This window comes from Prionailurus viverrinus, chromosome B3, assembly GCF_022837055.1.
Source record: "Prionailurus viverrinus isolate Anna chromosome B3, UM_Priviv_1.0, whole genome shotgun sequence".
NCBI classification, from domain to species: domain Eukaryota; kingdom Metazoa; phylum Chordata; class Mammalia; order Carnivora; family Felidae; genus Prionailurus; species Prionailurus viverrinus.
Genome location: NC_062566.1, coordinates 143,743,427 through 143,769,269, shown reverse-complemented (window position 1 = coordinate 143,769,269; position 25,843 = coordinate 143,743,427). Strand labels below are relative to the sequence as shown.

Genomic DNA, 25,843 nt, shown 5'->3' with positions numbered 1-25,843 from the left:
GAGTAATATTAACTAGATAAGTGAACTGCAGTATTCCCCCTAGATTTACTAACTAGATAAAGTGAGTGCCCCCTCAGATATACACAAATCAGATAAGCTAAGCAGGTGCCCATTAGATTTATATTGACTAAATAAGTAAAGTATAGCATGCCCCCTAGATTTACATTAACTAGATAAGCTAAGTGAGTGTCCCCTAAATTTACATTAACTGGATAAGCAATGTGAGTGCCCCTTAGATTTATATTACTTAGGTAAGTGAAGTGTAGCTTGCCCCCTACATATACATTAACTCCATAAACTGAGTGCCCCCTAGATATACATTAACCAAATAAGCAAAGTGGAGTACCCCCTAGATACCCATTAACTAGACTGGCAAAGTGACTGCCCTCTAGATTTATGTTAACAAGAGAAGCAAAGTGAGTGCCCCCTAGATGAATAACTAGATAAGTGAAGTTAGTGACCCCTAGATTTACATAACTAGATAAGCAAAGTTTAACCTGCCCCCTAGATTTATATTGACTACAAAAGTGAAGTGAGTGCCACCTACATATACATTAACTCCATAAGGGAAGTGAGTGCCCCCTATGTATACATGAAGGAGGTAAGTGAGGTGAGTACCCTTAGAATTATATTAACTAGATAAGGGAGAGAGTGCCCATAGATATACATATACTGGATAAGCAAAGTGAGGTTTCCCTAGATTTACATTAACTATCTAGGCGAAGTGTAGCTTGCCCCCGACATTTGCATTTACTAGATAAGCAAAGTGAGTTCCCCCTAAACATACATTAACCAGATAATTAAAGTGAGTTCCCCCTATGCTGACATTAACTAGATAAGCAAATTGAATGCGCCCTAGATGTACATTAATTAGATAAGCAAAGTGTGCTTCCCTAATGTGTCCCATAGATTTTCATTAACAAGACAAGGAAATGAGTGCCCCCTAGATTTACATTAACGAGATAAGTGAAATGAGTGCCCCATAAATTCACATTAACTAGGTGAGTTCAATGAGTGCCCACTACATAAAAATTTACTGGATACGTGAATGATCCCTAGATTTACATTAACTACATAAGGGAACTCAGTGCCCCCTAGATTTACATTAACTAGATAATCACATTGAGTTCCCCTAAGTTTATTTCAACTAAATCAGCACAGTGCCCCCTAGATTTATATTAACTAGTTGCACTAGATCAATATTAACTAAATAAGTGAACTTTAGTGTTCCCACTAGACTTACGTTAACTACATAAAGGAACTGAGTGTCCCCTAGATTTACATTAAATCGATAAGGAAAGCGAGTGCCCCAGGTCTATATTAACTAGATAAGGGTGATGAGTGCTCCCTAGATATACGTTAACGAGATAAGGGAAGTTAGTACCTCCTAGATACACATTAACCACACAAGCAAAGCACTGCCTGCTGTTTTCAGCAAAGCCAGAAAGCAGCGTTCTGGTTTGCAATGTGTTCCCTGTAATGTCCTACACCAGGACATACCTATTTGATTTCCCACATGTCTGACTTACTTCACTTATCCTGATGCCCTCAGGATCCACCCATGTTGTCTCAAAGGGCAAGTTTTCATTCTTTCTTATGGATGAATCATAGAATTCCACTGTACATACAGGCCACACTTCTTTTTACCCATTCTTTTACCCGCCACTGTGCACCTTGCGGATCCACCCTGGTTAATATGCCAGATCCTATCGAAGCAGCACCCCAAGCCTGGAAGTGTGCAAGCAGCACAGACAGGGGCCACACCACTCCACAGTGAATCTTGCCCCTGGCAGAGGGTAAGATAAGGTACACACCAGTGTGACTGTGGCCCCAGCAGTGGGCTGGGGGCAGACATTGGGTCTGACTGCAGCCCCGCCCACCAACACAAATTACACCAGACAGCACAGGGGAAGTGCCCTGCAGTTTGGAGCCACCACAGGGACTACCAAAAATGGTGAAACAGAAGAACTCGCCTCAAAAGAAACTCCAGGAAGTAGCAACACCCAACGAATTGATCAAAAACGATTTAAGCAATATAACACAACAAGAATTTAGAATAATAGTCATAAAAGTAATCACTGGGCTTGAAAAAAGCACAGAAGAAAGCAGAGAATCTACTACTACAGAGATCAAGGGACTAAGAAATAGTCATGAGGAGCTAAAAATACTGTAAATGAGGTGCAAAATAAAATGGAGGTGGCCGTAGCATGGACTGAAGAGGCAGGGGAGAGAATAGGTGAATTAGAGGATAAATTATGGAAAAAGAGGAAGCTGCAAAAAGAGATAAAAAAAATCCAGGAGTATGAGGGGAGAAATAGAGAACTAAGTGATGCAATCAAATGGAACAATATCTGTATCATAGGAATTCCAGAAGAGGAAGAGAGAGAGAGAGGGGCTGAAGGTGTATTTGAACAAATAATAGCTGAGAACTTCCCTGATCTGGGGAAGGAAAAAGGCATTGAAATCCAAGAGGCACAGAGAACTCCTTTCAGATGTAACTTGAATCGATCTTCCACATGATATATCATAATGAAACTGGCAAAATACAAGGATAAAGAGAAAATTCTGAGCAGCTAGAGATAAACATGCTCTAACTTACAAAGTGAGATCCATAAGAGTAGTGGCAGACCTATCTACTGAAACTTGGCAGGCCAGAGAGAAATGGCAGGAAATCTTCCATCTGAGGAACAGAAAAATGCATCCAAGAATCCTTTATCCAGCAAGTCCGTCATTCAGAATAAGAAAGATAAAGGTCTTCCCAAACAAACAAAAATGGAAGGAATTCATCACCACTAAACCAGCCCTACAAGAGATCCTAAGGGGGATTCTGTAAGTGAAATGTTGCAAGGACCACAAAGTACCAGAGACATCACTACAAGCATGAAACCTACAGATATCACAATGACTCTAAACCCGTAACTTTCCATAGAAATACTGAATGTAAATGGACTATATGCTCCAACCAAAAGACATAGGGTATCAGAATGGATAAAAAAACAAGACCCATCTATTTTCTGTCTACAAGAGACTCATTTTAGACCTGAGGACACCTTCAGATTGAAAGTGAGGGGATGGATAGCTATCATGCTACTGAAAGTCAAAAGAAAGCTGGAGTAGCCATACATATATCAGACAAACTAGACGTCAAATTAAAGGCTGTACCAAGAGGTGAAGAAGGGCATTATATAATAATTACAGGGTCTATCCATCAGGAAAACCTAACAATTATAAATGTCTACGCACCGAATATGGTAGCACCCAAATATATAAAATAATTACAAACATAAGCAACCTTATTGATAAGAATGTGATCATTGCAGGGGACTTTAACACCCCACATACAACAATGGATAGATCACCTAGACACAGGATCAATAAAGAAACAAGGGCCCTGAATGATACATTGGATCAGATGGACTTAACAGATATATTTAGAACTCTGCATCCCAAAGCAACAGAATATACTTTCTTCTAGAGTGCACATGGAACATTCTCCAAGATAGACCACATACTGGGTCAGAAAACAGCCCTTCCTAAGTACAAAAGAACTCAGATCATACCATGCACAGTTTCAGACCAAAATGCAATGAAAGTTGAAATCAACCACAGGAAAAAGCCTGGAACAATTCCAAAAGCATGGAGGTTAAAGAACACCCTACTAAAGAATGAATGGGTCACCCAGGAAACTAGAGAAGAAATTTGAAAATATGTGGAAACAAATGAAAATGAAAATACAACACTCCAAGGGGGCCTAGGTGGCTCAGTCAGTTGAGATTCCAATTTCGGCTCAGGTGACAATTTCCCAGCTTGTGAGTCCGAGCCCCACGTCTGGGTCTGTGCTGACAGCTCAGAGTCTGAAGCCTGCTTTAGATTCTGTGCCTCCCTCTCTCTCTGCCCCTAACCCACTCGCATTCTGTCTCTGTCTCTTTCAAAAATAAATAAACATTAACAAAAAAGAAAATACAACAATCCAAATGCTTTAGGATGCAGCAAAGGCAGTCCTGAGAGGAAAATACATTATAATCCAAGCCTATCCTAAGGAACATAAAAAAATCCCAAATACAAAATCTAACAGCACACCTAAAGGAAATAGAAGCAGAACAGCAAAGACACCCTAAACCCAGCAGAAGAAGAGAAATAATAAAGATCAGAGTGGAAATAAACAATATAGAATCTAAAAAACTGAAGAGCAGATCAATGAAACCAAGTTTCGTTTTTCTGAAAAAAATAAACAAAATTGATAAACCTCTAGCCAGCCTTCTCAAAAAGAAAAGGGAGATGACCCAAATAGATAAAATCATGACTGAAAATGGAATTGTTACAACCAAACCCTTAGAAATACAAGCAATTATCAGGGAATACTATGAAAAATTATATGCCAAACTGGACAACTTGGAAGAAATGGACAAATTCCTAAGCACCCACACACGTCCAAAACTCAAACAGGAAGAAATATAAAATTTTAACAGACCCATAACCAGTGAAGAAATTGAATCAGTCATTAAAAATCTCCCAACAAACAAGAGTCCAGGACCAGATGGCTTCCCTGGGGAATTCTACCAGACATTTAAAGCAGAGATAATACCTCTAGTTCTCAAGCTGTTCCAAAAAATAGAAAGGGAAGGAAAACTTCCAGACTCATTCTATGAAGCCAGTATTACTTTGATTCCTAAACCCGACAAAGACCCTAAAACAAAGACAACTACAGCCCAATATCCCTGATTAATATGGATGCAAATATTCTCAATAAGATACTAGCAAATCGAATTCAACAGCATATAAAAAGAATTATTCACCATGATCAACGGGTTCATTCCTGGGCTGCAGGCCTGGTTCAACATTCGCAAATCAATCAGTGTGATACATCACATTGATAAAAGAAAAGACAAGAACCATATGATCTTGTCAATTGATGCAGAGAAAGCATTTGACAAAATTCAGCATCCTTTCTTAATAAAAACCCTCAAGACACTCGGGATAGAAGGAACACACTTGAACATCATAAAAGCCATTTATGGAAACCCCACAGCTAATATCATCTTCAATGGGGAAAAATTGAGATATTTCCACCTGAGATCAGGAACACGACAGGAATGTTCACTCTGACTGCTGTTGTTTAACATAGTGTTGGAAGTTCTAGCATCAGCAATCAGACAACAAAAGGAAATCAAAGGTATGAAAATTTGCAAAGATGAAGTCAGCTTTCACTTATTGCAGATGGCATGATACTACACATGGAAAACCCAATAGACTCCACCAAAAGTCGGCTAGAACTCATACATGAAATCAGAAAAGTCGCAAGATACAAAAGCAATGTACAGAAATCAGTTACATTCTTATACACTAAAAATGAAGCAACAGAAAGACCAATGAAGAATCTGATCCCATTCACAATTGCACCAAGATTCAAAAAATACCTAAGAATAAACCTAACCAAAGATGTAAAAGATCTGTATGCTGAAAACCATAGAAAGCTTATGAAGGAAACTGAAGAAGATGCAAAGAAATGAAGAAACATTCCATGCTCATGGATTGGAAGAAAAATATTGTTAAAATGTCAATACTACCCAAATCAATCTACACAATTGAAATTGCAATCCCAATCAAAATTGCACCAGCATTCTTCTCGAAGCTAGAGCAAGCAATCCTAAAACTTGTATGGAACCACAAAAGACCCAGAATAGCCAAATGTTGAAGAAGAAGACCAAAGCGGGAGGCATCACAATCCCAGACTTTAGCCTCTACTACAAAGCTGTCATCATCAAGACAGCATGATATTGGCACAAAAACAGACACATAGACCAATGGAATAGAATAGAGAGTCCAGAATTGGACCCACAAATGTATGGCCAACTAATCTTTGACAAAGCAGGAAAGAATATCCAATGGAAAAAAGACAGTCTGTTTAACAAATGGTGCTGGGAGAACTGGACAGCAACATGCAGAAGAATTAATCTAGACCACTTTCTTACACCAGTCACAAAAATAAACTCAAAACGTATAAAGGACCTGAATGTGAGACAGGAAACCACCAAAACCCTAGAGGAGAGAGCAGGAAATAACCTCTCTGACTTCGGCCACAGCAAATTCTTACTTGACACATCTCCAGAGGCAAGGGAATTAAGAACAAAAATGAACTATTGGGACTTCATGAAGATAAAAAGCTGCACTGCAAAGGAAACAATCAGCCAAATTAAAAGGCAGCCAACGGAATGGGAAAAGATATTTGCAAATGACATTTCAGACAAAGGGCTAGTATCCAAAATCTATAAAGAACTCATCAAACTCCACACCCGATAAACAAATAATCCAGTAACAAAATGGGCAGAAGACATGAATAGACACTTCTCTAAAGAAGACATCCAATTGGCCAACAGGCACATGAGAAGATGCTCAACGTCGTGCCTCATCAGGGAAATACAAATGAAAACCACACTGAGATACCACCTCACGCCAGTCAGAGTGGCTAAAATGAACAAACCAGGAGACTATACATGCTGGAGAGGATGTGAAGAAACGGGAGCCCTCTTGCACTGTTGGTGGGAATGCAAACTGGTGCAGCCATTCTGGAAAATAGTGTGGATGTTCCTAAAAAATTAAAAATAAGTCTACCCTATGACCCAGCAATAGCACTGCTAGGAATTTACCCAAAGGATACAGGAGTGCTGATGCATAGGGGCACTTGTACCCCAATGTTTATAGCAGCAATTTGAACAATAGCCAAATTATGGAAAGGGTCTAAATGTCCATCAACTAATGAATGGATAAAGAAATTGTGGTATCTATTCAAAATGGAATACTACCTGACATTGATAAAGAATGAAATGTGGCCTTTTGTAGCAACATGGATGGATCTGGAGAGTGTTGTACTGAGTGAAATTAGTCATATGGAGAAAGACAGACACCATATGTTTTCACTCTTATTTGGATCCTGAGAAACTTGACAGAAAACCATGGAGAAGGGGAAGAAAAAAAACGTTCGAGAGGGAGGGAGTCAAACCATCACAGACTCTTAAAAACTGAATAAACTGAGGGTTGATGGGGGGTGGGAGGGAGGGTAGGGTGGGTGATGGGCATTGAGGAGGGCACCTGTTGGGATGAGCTTTGGGTGTTGTATAGAAACCTATTTTACAATAAATTTCATATTTACAAAATAATCTAATTTAATTGTCATTACTATGTTTTTTTAGTTTTACGTAAATTTTTTCAAATTCTATTTTATTTCCATCATTTTACTTTAGTCTACTACAGTATATTCACTTTTACAAATTATCAAATAATTTCTTTTTTTTCTTTTCTTTATCTTTATTCTCTTTTTCATTTCTTTACTTTTTTCTTAAATACAGAACAAAAAATTCATATTTATTTTTAATTTTTATTAAAAATATTTTTCTTTAATCTTTTCTACTATATTCTTTACTTTTGTGTATATTATTTTCAAATTCTATTTTACTCCTATCTACCCATTTTACTCTACTTCAGTGTATTCATTTTTTCAAATTCTCAAATGATTTAATTTGCCCCCTTTTCTCCCCCTAATCTGTCAAACCACTTTCAACACACTAAAAAAAAGACACCTAGGATGTAGCATTAACTATTAGATTTGTGTGTGTGTATGTTTAATTTTTAATTTTAATATTTTTGTAATTTTATTGTTTTATTTAAATATATCTACTTCATTAATTCCTTTTCTCTCTTCAAAATGACAAAATGGAGGAATTCACCCCAAAAGAAAGACCAGGAAGAAACAACAGCCAGGGATTTAACCAACACAGGTACAAGCAAGATGTGTGAACCAGAATTTAGAATCACGATAATAAGAATACTAGCTGGAGTCAAAAATAGATTAGAATCCCTTTCTGAAGAGATAAAAGAAGTAAAAAAAATAGCCAGAATGAAATTAAAAATGCTAAACCTGAACTGCAATCACGGATGGATGCAGCTGTGGTAAGGATGGATGAAGCAGAACAGAGAATCAGTGATATAAACTTATAGGAAATAATGAAGCAGAAAAAAAGAGGGAGATTAAGGCAAAAGAGCATGATTTAAGAATTAGAGAAATCAGTGACTCATTAAAAAGGAACATCAGAATCATAGGGGTCCCAGAGGAGGAAGAAAGAGAAATAGGGGTAGAAGGGTTATGTGAGCCAATCATAGCAGAAAACTTTCCTAACCTGGGGAAAGACAAAGACATCAAAATCCAGGAAGCACAGAGGACCCCCATTAGATTCAACAAAAACTGGCCAGCAACAAGGCATACCATAGTCAAATTCACAAAATATTCAGGCAAGGAGAGAATCATGAAAGCAGCAAGGAAAAAAAAAGTCCCTAACATACAAGGGAAGACAGATCAGGTTTGCAGCAGACCTATCCACAGAATCTTGGCAGGCCAGAAAGGAGTGGCAGAGTCTATTCAGTGTGCTGAATCAGAAAAGTATGCAGACAAGAATTCTTTATCCAAGAAGGCTGTCATTCAAAATAGAAGGAGAGATAAAAGTTTCCCAGACAAACAAAAATTAAAAGAGTTTTTGACCACTAAAACAGCCCTGCAAAAAATTTTAAGGGGGACTCTCTGAGGGGACAAAAGATGAAATATGTATATATATATATATATATATATATATATGTGTGTGTGTGTGTGTGTGTGTGTGTGTGTGTGTGTATCAAAAGCAAGAAAGATTAGAAAGGACCAGAGAACACCATCAGAAACTCCAGATCTACAAGCATAATCATGACAATAAACTCATATCTTTTAGCACTCACTCTAAACCTCAATGGACTCAATGCCCCAATCAAAAGACATAGGGTAACGGAATGGATAAGAAAACAAGATCCATCTATATGCTGTTCACAAGAGACCCACTTTAGACCTAAAGACACCTTCAGATTGAACATAAAGGGAAGGAGAACCATCTATCATGCTAATGGTCAACAAAAGAAAGCCCGAGTACCCATACTTATATCAGACAATGTAGACTTAAAAATACTGTATCAAGAGATGCAGAAGGGCATTATATCATGATCAAGGGGTCTATAGACTAAGAAGACCTAAAAATTGTAAACATTTATGCGCCAAATGGGAGAGCACACAAATATAAATCAATTAATCACAAACATAAAGAAACTCACCGATAGTAATACCATAATATTAGGAGACTTCAACACCCCACTCACAGCAATGGACAGATCATCTCAACAAAAAATCGACAAGGAAAGAATGGCTTTGAATGACACACTGGACCAGATGGACTTAACAGATATATTCAGATCATTTCCTCCTAAAGCAGCAGAATATGCATTCTTCTCCAGTGAACATGGAACGTTCTCCAGAATAGACCATATACTGGGACACAAATCAGCCCTAAGTAAGTACAAAAAGATTGAGATCATACTGTGCATATTTTCAGACCACAATGCTGTGAAACTCAAAATCAACCACAAGAAAAAATTTCAAAAGGTAAAAAGTACTTGGAGACTAAAGAACATCCTACTAAAGAATGAATGGGCTAACCAAGCAGTTAAGAGGAAGTTAAAAAGTATATGGAAGTCAATTAAAATGATAACACCACAACCCAAAACCTCTGGGACACAGCAAAGGTGGTCAGAAGATGAAAGTATATAGCATTCCAGGCCTTCGTAAAGAAGGAAGAAAGATCTGATACACAACCTAACCTTACACCTTAAGGAGCTGGAAAAAGAACAGCAAATAGAACCCAAAACCAGCAGACGACAGGAAATACTAAAGATTACAAAAGAAAGTAATGCTATCGGAAACCAAATAAACAGTAGACCAAATCAATGAAACCGGAAGCAGGTTCTTTGAAAGAATGAACAAAATTGATAAACCACTAGCCAGTTTGATGAAAAAGAAAAAGGAAAGGATGCAAATAAGTAAAATCAAGAATGACAGAGGAAAGACACAACCAACCCAACAGAAATAAAAACAATAGTAAGAGAATATTATGAGCAATTATATGCCAATAAAATGGGCAATCTGGAAGAAATGGGAAAATTCCTAGAAACATACACACTACCAAACTGAACAGGAAGAAATATAAAAATTTGAACAGACCCATAACCAGTAAGGAAATAGTATTAGTAGTCAAAAATCTGTCGAAAACAAGAGTCTAGGGCCAGATGTCTTTCCAGGGGATTCTACCAAACATTGAAGGAAGAGTTAACACCTCTTCTCTTGAAGCTGTTCCAAAATATAGAAATGGAAGAAAAACTTCCAGACTCTTTCTGAAGCCAGAATTAGCTTGATTCCAAAAGCAGACAGAGACCACACTACAAAGGAGAACTATAGACCAACTTCCCTGATGAACATGGATGGGAAAATCCTCAACAAGAATTTAGCCTACCAGATCCTACAATACATTAAAAATTATTCACCACGACCAAGTGGGATTTATACCTGGGATGCAGGGCTGGTTCACTATGTGCAAAACAACGTGATTCATCACATCAATAAAAAAAAGTACAAGAACCACATGATCCTCTCCATAGATGCAGAGAAAGCATTCGACAAAATACGGCATCCTTTCTTGATCAAAAACCCTCAAGAAACTAGGGATAGAAGGAGCACACCTCGAGATCATAAAAGCCATATATGAAAGACCCAATTCTAATATCATCCTCAATGGGGAAAAACTGAGAGCTTCAATGTGCTTAGTGTTACTACAATAGTGAAGAACTAAGGTTTCTCTGCACAGCATTCTTGGGTCTAAATTCCTTTTTCTGGTGCTAAAGACATTTCTCCCCTCCTGGCACAAAAAGGGTGTATTTCACATGGAGATTTATATTCTGTTTAGGGAACAAAGGATGGTCAGTGCGCCTCTGCACTGGCTGTTTCTCAAGCATGTTTCATTCCAGTGGCATTTTTGGGGTGGCATATTCTGCTCCCCTCCACCATGTAATGCTGGAGTAGAGACACTGGAATAAATGTCCTGTGAGTCTTGACAGGTACCTCCCGGCAGGGCCGGGCCTAGACGGCAGGGGCCTTTCAGTACTACCCAGCACCAGGCTGCTACCCCAGGTGAGTAGGTGCACAAGGGGTGGGGAAGGCTTTCCTGTCAGAAGCCAGTGTTTCCTTTTCCTGAAAGCAATCTAAAATATGAGTAGGATGAGGGATGCTAAAGGGTGTTTAAATATCCTGTTCCATCAGAGCATTTAATGAACTCAGGCAGTGAGAAGACACTTGAAGACGCTGCTAGTCCAGGGCTTTTAGATATCTTCATCTAAGAGATGGAAACCAGGATGCATTTATTACCCCACGTTGTGCAGCAGTTTGGAGTCACGCTTATCCAGGAATAAGACGTTCAGATATCAGAGCCAACAACAGGTTCAGGTGGTCTCTGCCTCATTCAACACTGGTCCACAATGGGGAGAATTTTCTGTAAGGTCTTATCACTCAGTGGCAGGAGCTCAGTCTGCACACAGTTCAGGAACCTTGTCAAGGACACATATCCTCAAACAAGGATTAGACTGGTGCTCTCTGAGTCCCAATGTACACGGTCTCTGGGACCGTCTCCAGATGGTTCTGTTCCTGTGTATGAAATACTCTGTCTCATGACTATGCAAATAATCCTAAGAACACTAGGTTAAGTACGGGTGTGTCTGTGCCCTGAGAGCATCACTGTACAACGCCATCCTCTGCCGGAGACCCTGAGACACACCCCCTCACAATGGACTGGAGCTGGAGAATACTCTACCTGGTGGCAATGGCTACAGGTAAGGGTCAGCCAAGTCCCTGGACACAGGAGAGGACCAGGACCAGTCAACATTGGTTTCATCCACTCTTGTCCCCTCTCTACAGGTGTTCATTCCCAGGTTTTGCTGGTGCAGTCTGGGGCTGAAGTGAGGAAGCCTGCGGCATCAGTGAAGATCTTCTGCAAAGCATCTGGATACAGCTTCACTGATTACTATATGCACTGGGTGCGACAGGCTCCTGCACAAGGGCTTGAGTGGATGGGAAGAATTGACCCTGAAGATGGTTCTACAAGCTATGCACAGAAGTTCCAGGGCAGACTCACCCTGACAGCAGATACATCCACAAACACAGCCTACATGGAGCTGAGCAATCTGAGGTCTGCAGACACAGCCATGTATTACTGTGCAAGGACACAGTGAGGGGTTGTCCTTGTGAGCCCAGACACAAACCGCCCTGTAGAAGAAGATCAGGACCACCAGGGGGTGCACACTATGCACCATACTGTTTGTGTTCCCAGGAGCAGGTGCAGGTAGGCGTTGCTGGAAGGTTTTGTGCCATGGCCTGGGGCTTCCTCTCCATACAGCAGTATCCCCCAGGAAGCCTCTCTGGACACATGATTCTGTGCTTACCTACTTCGGTCTGGTTTACAGAGTTTTTTTTTTTTTTTTTTTACCAGGAAAACTATAATTACATGAACAAGAGATAGAGTCTCTTACAATTGCTTACCCTTGTACTAAATATCAATGGTTTACACGTATCCTGATGCACATCAACGGAACATTTACAGGAGTCCCAGGTGCGCTCACTTTGCATCTAGGACCACAGGATCCCAAAGCTCCTCATTATCCTCACCCTGCTCTTGTCCCAGTCAAACACCATGACACTTCATTGATGTCACTTTGCTTCTCAGAACTTTATATGTGTTACAGTTTTCTTCAAATACTTGAAACTACAAGAGAAAAAGCGTCTACGTGTATTAGGATAATCCTGAGGAACAGAACACATAGCACATTGGCTTACATGACTAAATAAGCTGAGAAGTCCCATGATATACTATCACATGCTGGATACCCAGTAAAGTCAGTGGTGTAATTCTCATCTGATTCCAAACTAGTGTCAAGTCTGAGAACATGGGGACCTGATGGTTTAACTTTCACTCCAAGGGCAAGAGAAGTCAATGTTACAGCTCAAGCAGGCACACAAGAAGTAAAAATGAGAGAAATTGCTTCACTTTTATTTTTATTCTATTCATAACCTTAATGGATTGGGTGATGCCCACTTCCCAAGACACCAAACGCAAGAACACAGTGCACACAGCACTCACCACAAACCCTTCCTGAAGTGCCAGTCTCCGTACAGCATATGAACTCTTCTTAATGTAGCCATTACTCTCAGAAGCTGAAAACATAACAGGTTTTCTAAAACACAGAAGAAGACAGAGACCTAGACAATATGAGAATATGGAGGAATCCATCCCCAAAGAGAGAACAAGAAAGGATCATATCCAGGGATCTAATCGAAACAGATATAAGGAATAGGCCTAAAACAGAACTTAAAACAACAATAGTAAGGATAATGGATGGGCTTGAGAACGGCATAGAAGACATCAAGGATATGCATACCACAGAGATAAAAGACATAAAAGCTGGTCAACGGTGAAATTTAAAAATGCTATGAAAGAGACATGATGCTTACTGCACATAATAATGGGTGGAAGCAGCAGAGGAATGACTAAGCAATATAGAAGATAAAATTATGGAACATAAAGAATCAGAAAAGAGAGGGTAAACTAACTTCTTGGGTTATGGATGTAGACTTAGAGAACTCAGCCACTCTGTACAGTGTAGTAAAATTCCTTTCATAGGAGTCCCAAAAGAAGAGAGGGAAAAAGGGACGGAAGGTTTAGTTGTGCAAATTGTAGCTGAAAGTTGCCCTAACCCAAGGAAGGAAATGAACATCCAAATCCAGAAGGCACAGAGAACTCCTATCAAAATCAACAAAAGCAGGCCATTACCAAGATAAATCATAGAAAACTGACATAATATAGAGATAAAGGAAAACTCCTAAAAGCAGCAAGAGAAAAGAAGTCCCTAAGAAGGGAAGGCAAATAAGGTTAGTTCCCTTCACAGAAACTTACCAAGAGAGAAGGGAGTGTCATCATACATTCAATGTGCTGAATGGGAAAAAAATAGACAGGCAAGAATACTTTATCCAGGAAGTTTGTCATTGAGAAGAAGGAGAGATAAAGAGCTTCCCAGACAAACAAAATCTAAAGGAGCCTTGACCCGTAATCCAACGCTGCAAGAAATACTAAAGGGGACTCTTTGAGTGGGAAAGAAAGACCAAAAGCAACAAATACTAGAAAGGAACAGAGAAAATCTCCAGAAAAAAAAATTACTTTACACAAGCATTGTGATAACACAATTACACTAATATCATATCTTTAAGTAATCACTGTGAATGTAAATGAACTAAAAAGTCCAGTCAAAAGACACAGGGTATCAGAATGGATTAAAAAAACAAGATCCATGTATATTCTGCCTGTAAAAGGCTCCTTTGAGACCTAGAGATACCTGTTGATTGAAAGTGAGGGGTTGCAGAACAATTTATCATGCTACTGGACATAAAAAGAAAGCTGTAGTACCATATTCATATCAGCCAACCTAGATTTAAAATACAAAGACTACAAAAAGAGATGAAGAAGGGCACTATATCATAAAGTGGTCTATCCAACAAGAAGCACTAACAACTGTAAATATTTATGACCACAAATTGGGGCACGGAAATATGTAAAGCAATTAATGACATTTAAAAAACTCATTGATAATAATACACTAGTAGTAGGGGACTTTCACTTGTAAGTAGGGGACACCCCACTTACAACACTGAACAGATCGTGTAAGAAGAAATTCAAGAAGGAAACAATGGCTTTGAATGACACAGGTGCAGATGGACTTAACAGATATATTCAAAACATTCCATCTTAAAGCAGCAGAATACATTCTTGTTGAGTGCACATGGAACATTCTCCAGAATAGATCACACACTGCGTCATAAATCAGCCCCTACAAGTAAAAAAAGATTGAGATTATGGCATGCATATTTTCAGATCAGAACACTATGAAACTTGGACTCAACCACAGGGAAAAATTTGGAAACACCACTAATAGTTGGAGTAAAAGACCATCGTACTGAAGAATAAAGCGGTTAACCAGGAACCTAAAGGAGAAATAAAAATACATGGAAGCAAATGAAACGTAGTACTAGAAGGCTTAGCCTCTGCAATCAAACAATGAAAAGAAATAAAACGCATAGACATTTGAAAGGAATAAGTCAAACTTTCACTCTTTGCAGATTACATGATACTCTATGGGGAAAATCCAAAAGATTCCACCAAAAGACTTCTAGGACGGAGACAAAACTCAGAAAAGTTGTAGGATACAAAGACAACATCAAGTTATTGGCACTATATACATACACCAAAAATGAAGCAGAAAAGAGAGGCACTAAGGAATCAGTCCCATTTACAATTGCACCAGTAATCATAACGTACCTAGGAATAAACCTAACCAAAGATGTTAGAAATCTGTATGCTAAAAACTATAGAAAGCATATGAAGCAAATTACACAAGACACAAAGGAAGAGCATTCTATGGTCATGGGTTGGGAAACAAATATTGCTAAAATATCAATACTACCCAAAGCAATCTACACATTCAATGTGATCCTTACCAAAATAACACCAACATTCTTCACAGAAAAAGAACAAAGAATTTTAAAATTTGTATAAAACCAGAAAACACCGAATAGGCAGAGCAATGGTGAGAAAGAAATCCAAAGCTGGAGGCATCACAATTCTAGACTTCAAGCTGTATTACGAAGCTGTAATCATCAAGAAAGCATGGTACTGGCAGAAAAATAGACACACACATGAATGGGACAGAATAGAGAACCAGATTTGCTGAACAGTCTGGTCAGCAAATGGTGCTGGGAAAACTGGATAGTAACATGATGAAGGTTGAACCTGGAACACTTTCCTACAGCAAACACAAAAATATATTCAAAATGGATGAAAAACCTAAATGTAAGACCAAAAAGCATCAACATCTATAAGAGAAAACAGGCAGAAACCTCTTTGACCCCGACCTCGGCAACTTCTTAATAGACATGCCTCTAGAGGCAAGGAAACCAAAAGCAAAAAATGAACTATTGGGACCTCATCCAGATAAAAAGCTTCTGCACAGTGAAGGAAACAATCAACAACACTAAGTGGCAACTGACAGAGGAGTGAAGATATTTGAAAATGACATACGTGGTAAGAGTTAGTATCCAAAATCTATAAGAACTTAACAAACACAGAGGAACAAATATCCAGTGAATGGTCAAAAGACATGAGCAGACACTTTTCCAAAGAAAACATCTGTATGGCTAAGAGACACATGAAAAGATGCTCAACATCACTCATCATTGGGGAAAAACAATTCAAAATCATGATAAGATACCACCTCACACCTGTCAGAATGGCTAAAATGAACAATTCAGGAAACAACAGATATTGGCAAGGATGTGGAGACAGAGGAACCTTCCTATACTCTTGGTGGGAATGCAAAGTGGTGTGACCACACTGGAGAAAGAGTTTAAAAAGTTATAACAGAATTACCTTATGTCCCACCAATTTCTCTACAAGGTATTTACACAAAGGACACAAAAATTCTGATTCAAATAGCTAAATGGGTGATGGCGATTATGTAGGTCACTTGTTGTGATGCACACTGGGTGTTAATGTATGTGATGAATCACTAAATTTCATTCCCAAAACTAAAACTACACTATTGTTAACAAAGATGTAAATAAATAAAATCTTCAGACATTAAAAAACAGGGGGAAAAAAGGAAGGGGACAAATTTTGTTACAAATAGTCATAACCAATGAGATCCAGGGCAGTGAGTCTAACTACTTGCATTTACCCATTTTATCCCTAACTGGTAGTGGACATTAATTAACAAACATACTCATGATTCCCAATGTTGGTGCCACTTGAGTTGGAGTTCAAACCCCAGCTGCCCTTCCCAGCTCCTCTGTGACCACATCTCATGGGCAGTCTGTCTAGACAGCTGGCATCTATGTATTGCCTGTGTGTAGATGTCCTTGCTCCTGGAGCAGGTCCGTTCACCCAGGTCTGTTGGGTCCTTAAGAAGCACAGACTAGTGTCAGCTGGCATTCCTTGTACTTCCCATTCCTCACTAGGGAACAAGTTCAGCCTTGAGGATGCATGTTTACCATGTGCTGTTCCACTGGTCTACACCACCTGACACAACCCATGTATTCCAGTACTTGCTTCTGAAGGGAATTTCCAAACAGATGACAATTTCACTAGTGATTTACACCAAAAAATAATTGGATCCAAGTGAGGGCACAATATTGGATTTTAGCTGCATGTTAAGGGGAACTTTGCTTTCATTCTTAGAAGACAGAGAAGAGGTTTATACCAGAGGCAAGGTCACAAGGATGGATCCTCCCAGAACCAGCAGTGGACCATTGCCTTACTGAGAGAGGGTACATTTCACATACAATATAAGCTGTGAATGTATAACATCTGGATGGAGTTACCTCAGAGGGTGGAGGGGCCACAGGGTGGCCAGAACATCTCTTTACCCTCAGGTGAGGGACCTCCAGAGTCATGTTACTTGTCCACAATACAGTCAGCTTAGGGTGGCTATGGTTCTGGTCTCATATCCCAGAGCCCAGTTTGTAGGGCTGCCCCCGACCGCCACTGGCTAGTGTCCAACATCCTCCAATCAGGGCCGCAGAAAACAGGATGCATGTCAGCCCCAGAAGTCCTCTCTCAATGGCAATGATTCCTTTATGTGTCTTTCCTTGTTGTTATCTGTCTTTCTTCATGTTTCTTTCCTTACTGTTTCTCTTCACCTCAGAGCATTTTGGGGACATCCATGCATATCCACCTGGGTACGGTTAGACACTCAGACCCAGAGGGAGACATGGACTTCATGCAAGAAAGTGTCTGTGCCTGGTGATGAGGGGTTTCATCCCACAATTCTCAAGGTATTCCCTCCCACAGATGTGCTGTCTTCAGGACCCACTCATCTTCGGTTCCGAGACGGACATTTGGTGAAGCCCATCTGTGTCCTGAACTCCATCCCCAGACTCATACACATGGCAGTAATATCAATGTCGCAAAATTAATCTCATGTGACAAGTCCCTTTGGCCACATAAGTTATTCTACACAGGTTCAAGAATGACATAGATGACCACAGTCCACACTGATGTCAGGGAAAGTTCACCTCCATCCCACATGACACTCACATTACCACACCCCCAAATCCTCCAACATGTCAAATCATTAAATATTAAGTCAAGTCCAAAACTTACCTAAATTTCACTACCTCTAAACCCCCAAATCTAACCATGTAGCTTGGGTAGGGTGAGACTGTGGTACCTTCCATCCGGGGGTGAAACTCTCCATCAGCAGACCTGAATTTATAGAAAACCATTCATGTTCTTCTGAATGCTTCTGCATGGTAACCATAACATAACAGGTACTGACATTCCTATGCCAGAAGAAATACAGTGTAATTGAGAAGTGCATCACCGACAAGAAACAATTTGATTATCAATCTGGGGAAACCCGTTACGTTCAAAGACAGAATGCTCTGAATCCAGACTCCAACTTGTCTCTGGGATTGACACTTCCTTTTTTCTTAAAGGTGGTACATGTCTGAAGCTGAGCACATTTATCCCAGTTTCATGAAAGTAGAATTTCTGAGCCCAAAAATCTTTCTTTTGTTCTCTCGATATCAAATGAAAAGTTCTTCTGACTCTTGCCAGCTGATAAGGATAACTATTCAAGATTGTTGCTCACCAATGATTAAAGGAAATATAACTATATTTATAGGCAAGAAGCAGAGTGAAGGGTTCAAAGATGGAAAATATGTAGGAGGAGACATCCTGTGAACAGAAGGGTCTGCAGTGCTCATGATGGAAGGGTCTCACCCTTGCATGTTGCATAAATGGGGAGGGGAATAAAGGAGTCACTGTATCTCTGCAGGGGTCTGTGAAACAACTGGAGCACAGGGACCACCGGGGGCAATCACAACCACCAGGGGGAACTCAGAGACCAGGGAGTTCATGATCCAGGACAAGAGATTCGTTGAGGACTGGTCTCCTCTCAAGGGTTTTCAGATCCAGGCTCTGCACACTTATTCTGACACGAACACAGCAAAGAGTTTGTAAAAGCTGTGGAAACACACAAGTGACCTCCCTGTTTGGAATAAACCATGATAATGGGAATACACAAATTTTCCCAGGGTCAGACACTGGGATAAATACATCTTTGATCATTCTCACATGAACAAGAGTTTAGAAGAATAATGATCTCCATTTCATAGATGAAGAAATATTTTTAATTAATATCATCCTTCCTGATCTCAGGTGTTTTGCCTTCAACATATTTCAATAAAATTCAACCATTTTAACGTTATTGAGGCTTTCTTTTTTTAATGTTTATTTATTTTTAAGAGAGAGAGAGACAGACTACGAGCGGGTAAGGGGAAGAGAGAGAGAGGAGACACAGTATCAGAATATGAAGCAGTCTCCAGGCTCTGAGCTGTCAGCACAGAGCACGACACAAGGCTCAGACTCATAAACTGTAGGACCATGACCTGAGTCAAAATCTGACACTTAACCAACTGAGCCAACCAGGGGCTCCATATGGAGGGTTTCCATTGATGTCCACATAGAGTTCATGTGTAAATGACCCCTTGTGTTTGTAGAAAACCCCTGGCATCTCCATCAGCTCTGTGAGTCTCTGTCGAGGCTTCTCACTCTCACCAATTTGTGACACAATAGACCTGGCTTCTATCCATCACTATTCTGGGACTTCTAGAAGGTCAGGAACCTGCAAACCTCACTGGGATGTCCAGCCTTGTCCTGCATGTGGTTCAGGAGGCCGGTGGGTCCCCTGATGGGGAGCACACGTTCAGATACTGGGACTACTCTCACCTCGTACGTGATCTTGGACATTCACACACTCTGTCTCTGCTGCAGTGTATCTGTTAACCTGTACAATGGTGGTATACTGATTTTTCCCTCAAGTGTTTGGGTGCATATGTGAAAATAAGGATTATCATGGGTACTTATAATCACTGCAGCAAAATCACAAATTAATAAATCACAATGTCCTGAAAGATATAGTGACACCAAACACTGCCCCATCCCTTACACCTGCCAAGGGCCACTGGCTTCTTGAGGATTCTATTGCAAAATTTGCTATATTCTCAAAGGACATCTGTATGCTGATTAAACCCTCCATCCCTGAAACTGTAGCTGGGAGAAGAGCCCTAGCCCCTAAGTGTTCACATTCAGTGATCAGAACAGAACACAGACATCTCACCATGGATTTTGGGCTCACTTTGGTTTTCCTTGGTTCTATTTTAAACAGTAATTCATGGTGAACAAGAAACACTGACTATGTTAGTGGATATGAGTGAGAGAAACAGTGGATGTGTGACATTTTCCGGACTTGTATCTGTAGATGTTTTGTGTGACGTACAGATGGTGGAGACTGGGGGAGACCTGAGAAGCCTGGCAGGGGAGAGAGTCCCTGAGACTCTCCTGTGCAGTCTCTAGATTCACCTTCAGTAGCTAATTGAGGAGGTGCGTCTGCCAGACTCCAGGGAAGGGGCTGAATGGGGGTCTACATATCTGTATGGTATAAGATAAGGACCAAATGTCCTTATTTTACTCACTGGAATTCAGAACCATTTGTGAAAGAGGCCATCTTTTCCCTAATTTTAATTCTATGAAATCTCATGGAGGATTTGCTGACTGCATCCAGACACATTTCACTCTGGTCTCTGTAATCTGCTCCACTGGTCTGTGTGTCTGACTCTGTGCCAGCAGCACAGTGTTATAGACAATGTACCTCTGCAATATACTTAGAAAGAAGGATGTGTGCTGTCTCCAGGTTTGTTTTTCTTTCTCAGGATTGTTTTCTCACTTCTGTGTGCTCTGTGGTACCATATAAATAAGAATTTCTCAGATACATTCATTGGCATTTCTATTAACTCAACTATTATTAGAAATTATTAGAACAGATAAAAGGAATAAAGAGTGTAATAATACAAAAAATTAACAAATTGAAATGGATATCTGGAAAGCTAAATGCAATTGAAAAAGCATCTCTACTAGGAAAATAGGTAAAACTCAAACAGATACAATCAGAATTAAGGAGGCGACATAACTGATACAAAAGAAGTGAAAAACAATAACAGAAAATGCCTAGATAATTACAGACCCATTATTAGATAACAAAGGGCAACTATGCAATTTCCAGAGACAAACAATCCACAAGCCTGTACATTAAGAAATAGAAAATTAACAGAATGAAAACAAATAAAATTCAATCTATAATCTAATCATACACCGCCCCAAAAGAAAAAAGCCAGCTTAGTAATACAGGGCTTTATCTATGAATTATATCAAAATATAAAAGAGACTTAATGGCAATACCTCTCAGACTCTTACCAAAAACTGAAAAGAAAGGAATATGCCTCAATTCATCTACAAGACCAACCTTACTATGCTGCAAAATCGAAAGACACCATAAGAAGAGAAACTAAAGGCCAGTATCTCAGATGGACATACACGCAAAACTCCTAGCATAGTGAATGCAACAGCACAATGAAAGGGTCATATGTGACAATGCAGTCACATCTGTTGATCATCTATATCACCATCTATTGATGCATATAAAACTAGACAAAATTCAACAAATTGTCATTATTAAAAAATCTCAGCAACTGAGGGAAAGAAATAACCTCCACAAAATCGTGGCCATAAATGAAAAGCCCACACCTGACAGCATATTTAACAGTGAAACACTGAAGCTTTTCCTGTCACATTAGCAGCCAGGCAAGGATGCTTATTCCCTACATAGGTATTCCACATGGTAACACGAAGACCAGTAAAATATGGCACCCAAGGTATGCCATCTTGTCACATTGCTTATTTGGAGGAAAGTCACTTGAGTAACAGCTAGTCTAAGGAAACTGTGACCCTTCTTTGTCCCCCTGAGAGCAGGAAATCAATCTCTCCTGGGAAACTTCCTTCCCTCTACCAGAATGGAAGAACCATCCTTAGCACCAGAAATGGGAACGTAGCACCAAGAAGGCTGTGCAAACAAGCCTGGTTAGTTCCTCACTAATTGACTTACCCAAACCCAAATCTCTGTCTTGTTAACTCTTCGCAAATCCATTTTTTTTTTTCTAAAAGGCACAAGGGCTGCCTACTTTCTTCATTCTCTGGGTGTCATATTATTAGGAAGCTTGGGCACATGCAAAATGAAATTTATTCTCTTCTGTAGATCTGTCTTATGTCAATTGAATCCTTAGACCAGACAAAGAACACAGAAGCAAAGAAGGAAAAAGCTTTCTGCTCCTACAAGTTGCAGATGTACCCATAAAAATTAGGTAAGAAAATGAAATAAAGACATGTAAATCAGTAAGAAGAAAATTATTTGTTTGAGAATCACATGAACTTACATATAGTGAAACCTTAGAAACTCCACAAAAAAAAGTATTAGAACTAATAAACTCAGGAAAAGTTCAGGATACAAATCAACATACTAAAGTATGTTGTATTTCCATACACCAAAAACATAGTATATGAAAAAAAATAACAAAATCACAGATAGAAAATGGCACAAAATGGAGCACCTGTGTGGCTCAATCCATTAAGTGCCTACTGTTGATTTTGGCTAGGGCATGATCTCATGGTTCCTGAGTTTAATTCTGAGGCAGGGTCTGCAATGATTGTGCAGAGCCTGCTTGGGATTCTCTGTCCCCTTCTCTCTCTCTGATCTCTCTCTCCTATCTGTCACACAAAACTAAACACACATTAAAATTATATGGCACAAAATAAAGTATTTATGATTAAATTTCACTAAAAAGTAAAATAGCATACCAAACATGACCTGCTGGGAGAAAGACATGTAAAATAACACACAGATGAAAAGATAAATATGTTCACAGATTAGAATTATTTCTACTGTCACAGTCCCTTCTGCAAGAAGTGATCTAGAAGTGCCTCTCAAAAACTGGTTTTAAATTTGAAACAAATCTAAGTCTGGAGCTTGATATATAGTCAGAGGATATGCAAATAGGGCCCTCCCTGTGCGGATTAAACCAGTCCAGCTCCAACCCTGCAGCTGGGAGAGGAGCCCCAGCCCCGGGAGTCCCAGGTGTTCCCATTCTATGATCAGCACAGATCATAGACACCTCACCATGGAGTTTGTGCTTGGCTGGGTTTTCCTTGTTGCTCTTTTAAAAGGTAATTCATGGTGAACGAGAGACACTGAGTATGTGAGTGGACATGACTGAGAAAGAGTGGATGTGTGACAGATTCCTGACCAAGATGTCTTGTGTCTACAGGTGTCAAGTGTGACGTGCAGCTGGTGGAGTCTGGGGGAAACCTGGTGAAGCCTGGGGGGTCCCTGAGACTCACCTGTGTGGCCTCTGGATTCACCTTCAGTATCTATAGCATGCACTGGGTCCGCCAGGCTCCAGGGAAGGGGCTGCAGTGGGTCGCATATATTAGATATGATGGAAGTAGCACAAGCTACGCAGACTCAGTGAAGGTCCGATTCACCATCTCCAGAGACAACTCCGAGAACACGCTGTATCTGCAGATGAACAGCCTGAAGACCGAGGACACGGCCACATATTACTGTGCAAGAGACATGGTGAGGGGACCTCACTGGGAGCCCACACACAAACCTCCGTGCAGGAGGGGATCAGCACCACCAGGGGGCGCACACTATACACACTTCTGCTTTGTGTTCCCAGGCGCAGGTGCAGATGGAGGTTACAGGCAGGTTTCCTCTCAGGGTCTGGGGCTTCCTGTCCACACAGCAGTTTCCCCAGGGAGCCTCTCTGGTCACAGGATTCTGTGTTTATCTATTAACTCTGAATTAGCACCTGTGTTGTCATAGGAAAAGTACCCTAACATGCACAAAGACACAGTTGTTTGCATTCCTTACTCCTGTCCCTCAGTATGAGTGAATTGCAGATTTCCTGGCGCACAACAGCTGAACTTTACAGGAGTCCCAGATGCACTCACTGTGCAGCCAGTCCTACAGGAACCCCCAGACCCCCATTATCTTCACCCAGCACTTGTCCCAAACAACGTGACACTTCCCTCCTGGCACTTGCTACTCAGGAATTTAAGTGAGCTACAGCTTTATTCAATTCCTCTAAAGAAGAGATAATACATCTCCATGTATTAGTCAGGATTCTCCCGAGGAACAGAAACCAAAGCACATTGGTTTCCATGACTAAATACATTGATAAGCCCCACATTCCACTCTCACATGCTGGAGACCCTGGAAAACCAGTGGTGTAATTCTCATCTGATTCCGAACTACTTTCTAGTCTCAGAACGTGAAGAGCTGATGATGTAACTCTCAGAACAAGGGTCAGAGGAGACCAATGTTCCAATTCAAACAGGCACATGGGAAATAAAACTGAGGGAATTCCTCCTCCTTCTGCATCAGTTTCTATTCAGAACCTTAATGGAATGGGTGATGCCCAGGCAGACAGAAAACATGGATAGAAATGCCAGTCTCTTCTGGAATACTTCACAGATATCCACAGAAACAGTGGGGAGTCTGGGCATCCATGATGCTGTCAAGATGACACATAAAGGGAATCACGAGAAGTCAACCTCCTGTAAATGTGCAGTTCTAAGACTGAAGATTTAGAAGTCCATGCCATGACTGGCATGGAGCCTGGTCGGCATAGCTGTGCTTCTGTGGAGAAGGAAGGCAGAGTCGCATAGGGGGCATTGTGGTCTGAGAATCCCCTGGGCGACTTGGGGAGAGACAGTTCCCTTCTCGGGGTGCATTTCATAAAGGGTGTATTGCCTCTCGTGGTGCAGGAGAGCTGACAGGCACCATTGCACTGCCATGGTCATTAGCATAGGAGCCTCTGCTGAGAGCAGCTAACTGAATGCTGCCTTCATGTTCTTCCTCACCATGAACTCCAAGCCCCTAGTGTTCATGCAACTGCCCTCCTGGGATAAACAGCTCCAGCCACAGCACAGTGAGACTCTCTCCTAGAGGATCAGTGGGGTCCAAATTATATTGCGTTCATATAATTTGGAGATTTCAAACCCAGCTAGAGCTCCTGAGATAAAACTTAAGAGCCCTGTGCCACCAGGTGGGCCAATGGTTTGGACACAGACAGGGTGAAAGCAGGGTTCTGATGGAAGCCTGGGACCCACAGGTACAGATTGTTCTCTCTGTGGGAGGGCTTCCTGAACAGGGGAGGCTGGGAACTCCAACTCAAGGAACTAGACAGGGAGCTGATGCCAATATTTCCTCCCACCAATCAGCATGGACAGAATTCAGTGAGCAGCACAGAACCTCCCAGTAGAAGCTGAGCCACTGACACCAAGCAGTACACCCCCTTGCCCTCCTCAGGTGCTTCCTTACTAGAGAAAGAGGGCCTGGAAACCAGATCAGCACCGCACCCCAACCTCAAAAGACGACATATACCCACAAAGGCACCAAGTTTACTGACCATATAGTAAGGCATAGCTTCACCTCTAGGGGATATAGGAATTAGCCTCATTTAACAGGCAGAACAAACTCACCTGGCTAAAACTCACAACATTGTGGACAATGTCTAAACACTCATCACTGTAGACAAGGAGAAACTCTGCAGAGGACTTAGCTGAGGGACAGAGCAGCCAATACACGACAGCACAGTGCACAAAGAATGTGCAACAAATGCTTCCTAAAGTGTCAAGCCCTCAACAGCAATTGAACACTTCTCAATAAAGACACTACTCTAGAAGCAGAAAACAAAACAGGATTATCTAAAACACTTAAGAAAGCGGAGACATAGACATACACCATGATGGAGGAATTCATCCCAAAAGACAAAACGATAAAAGGTCATTGCCAGGGATATTATTAAAGCACATATAACTAATATGCCTCAAACAGAATTTCTAAAAACTCTCACAAGGAAATAGAATTTTTCAAAACTATCATAAGGATACTTGCTGTGCTTGAGGAAAGCATAGGAGACATGAAGGAAACTCTTACTGCAGAT

At 40.5% G+C, this 25,843-nt stretch overlaps 1 pseudogene and 1 gene segment (V, D, J or C); both read left to right on the top strand.

The window, feature by feature from the left end:
- The first annotated feature begins 11,606 nt into the window (after nt 1-11,606).
- LOC125168508 (immunoglobulin heavy variable 1-46-like) lies at nt 11,607-17,128 on the top strand. The segment is given in 3 exon segments: nt 11,607-11,730; nt 11,816-12,135; nt 17,119-17,128. Coding segments are annotated over 2 exon segments (360 nt in total).
- A 5,859-nt stretch (nt 17,129-22,987) lies between these two features.
- The window catches only part of LOC125168152 (immunoglobulin heavy variable 3-74-like), a 131,572-nt pseudogene continuing 128,716 nt past the window's right edge, over nt 22,988-25,843 (top strand).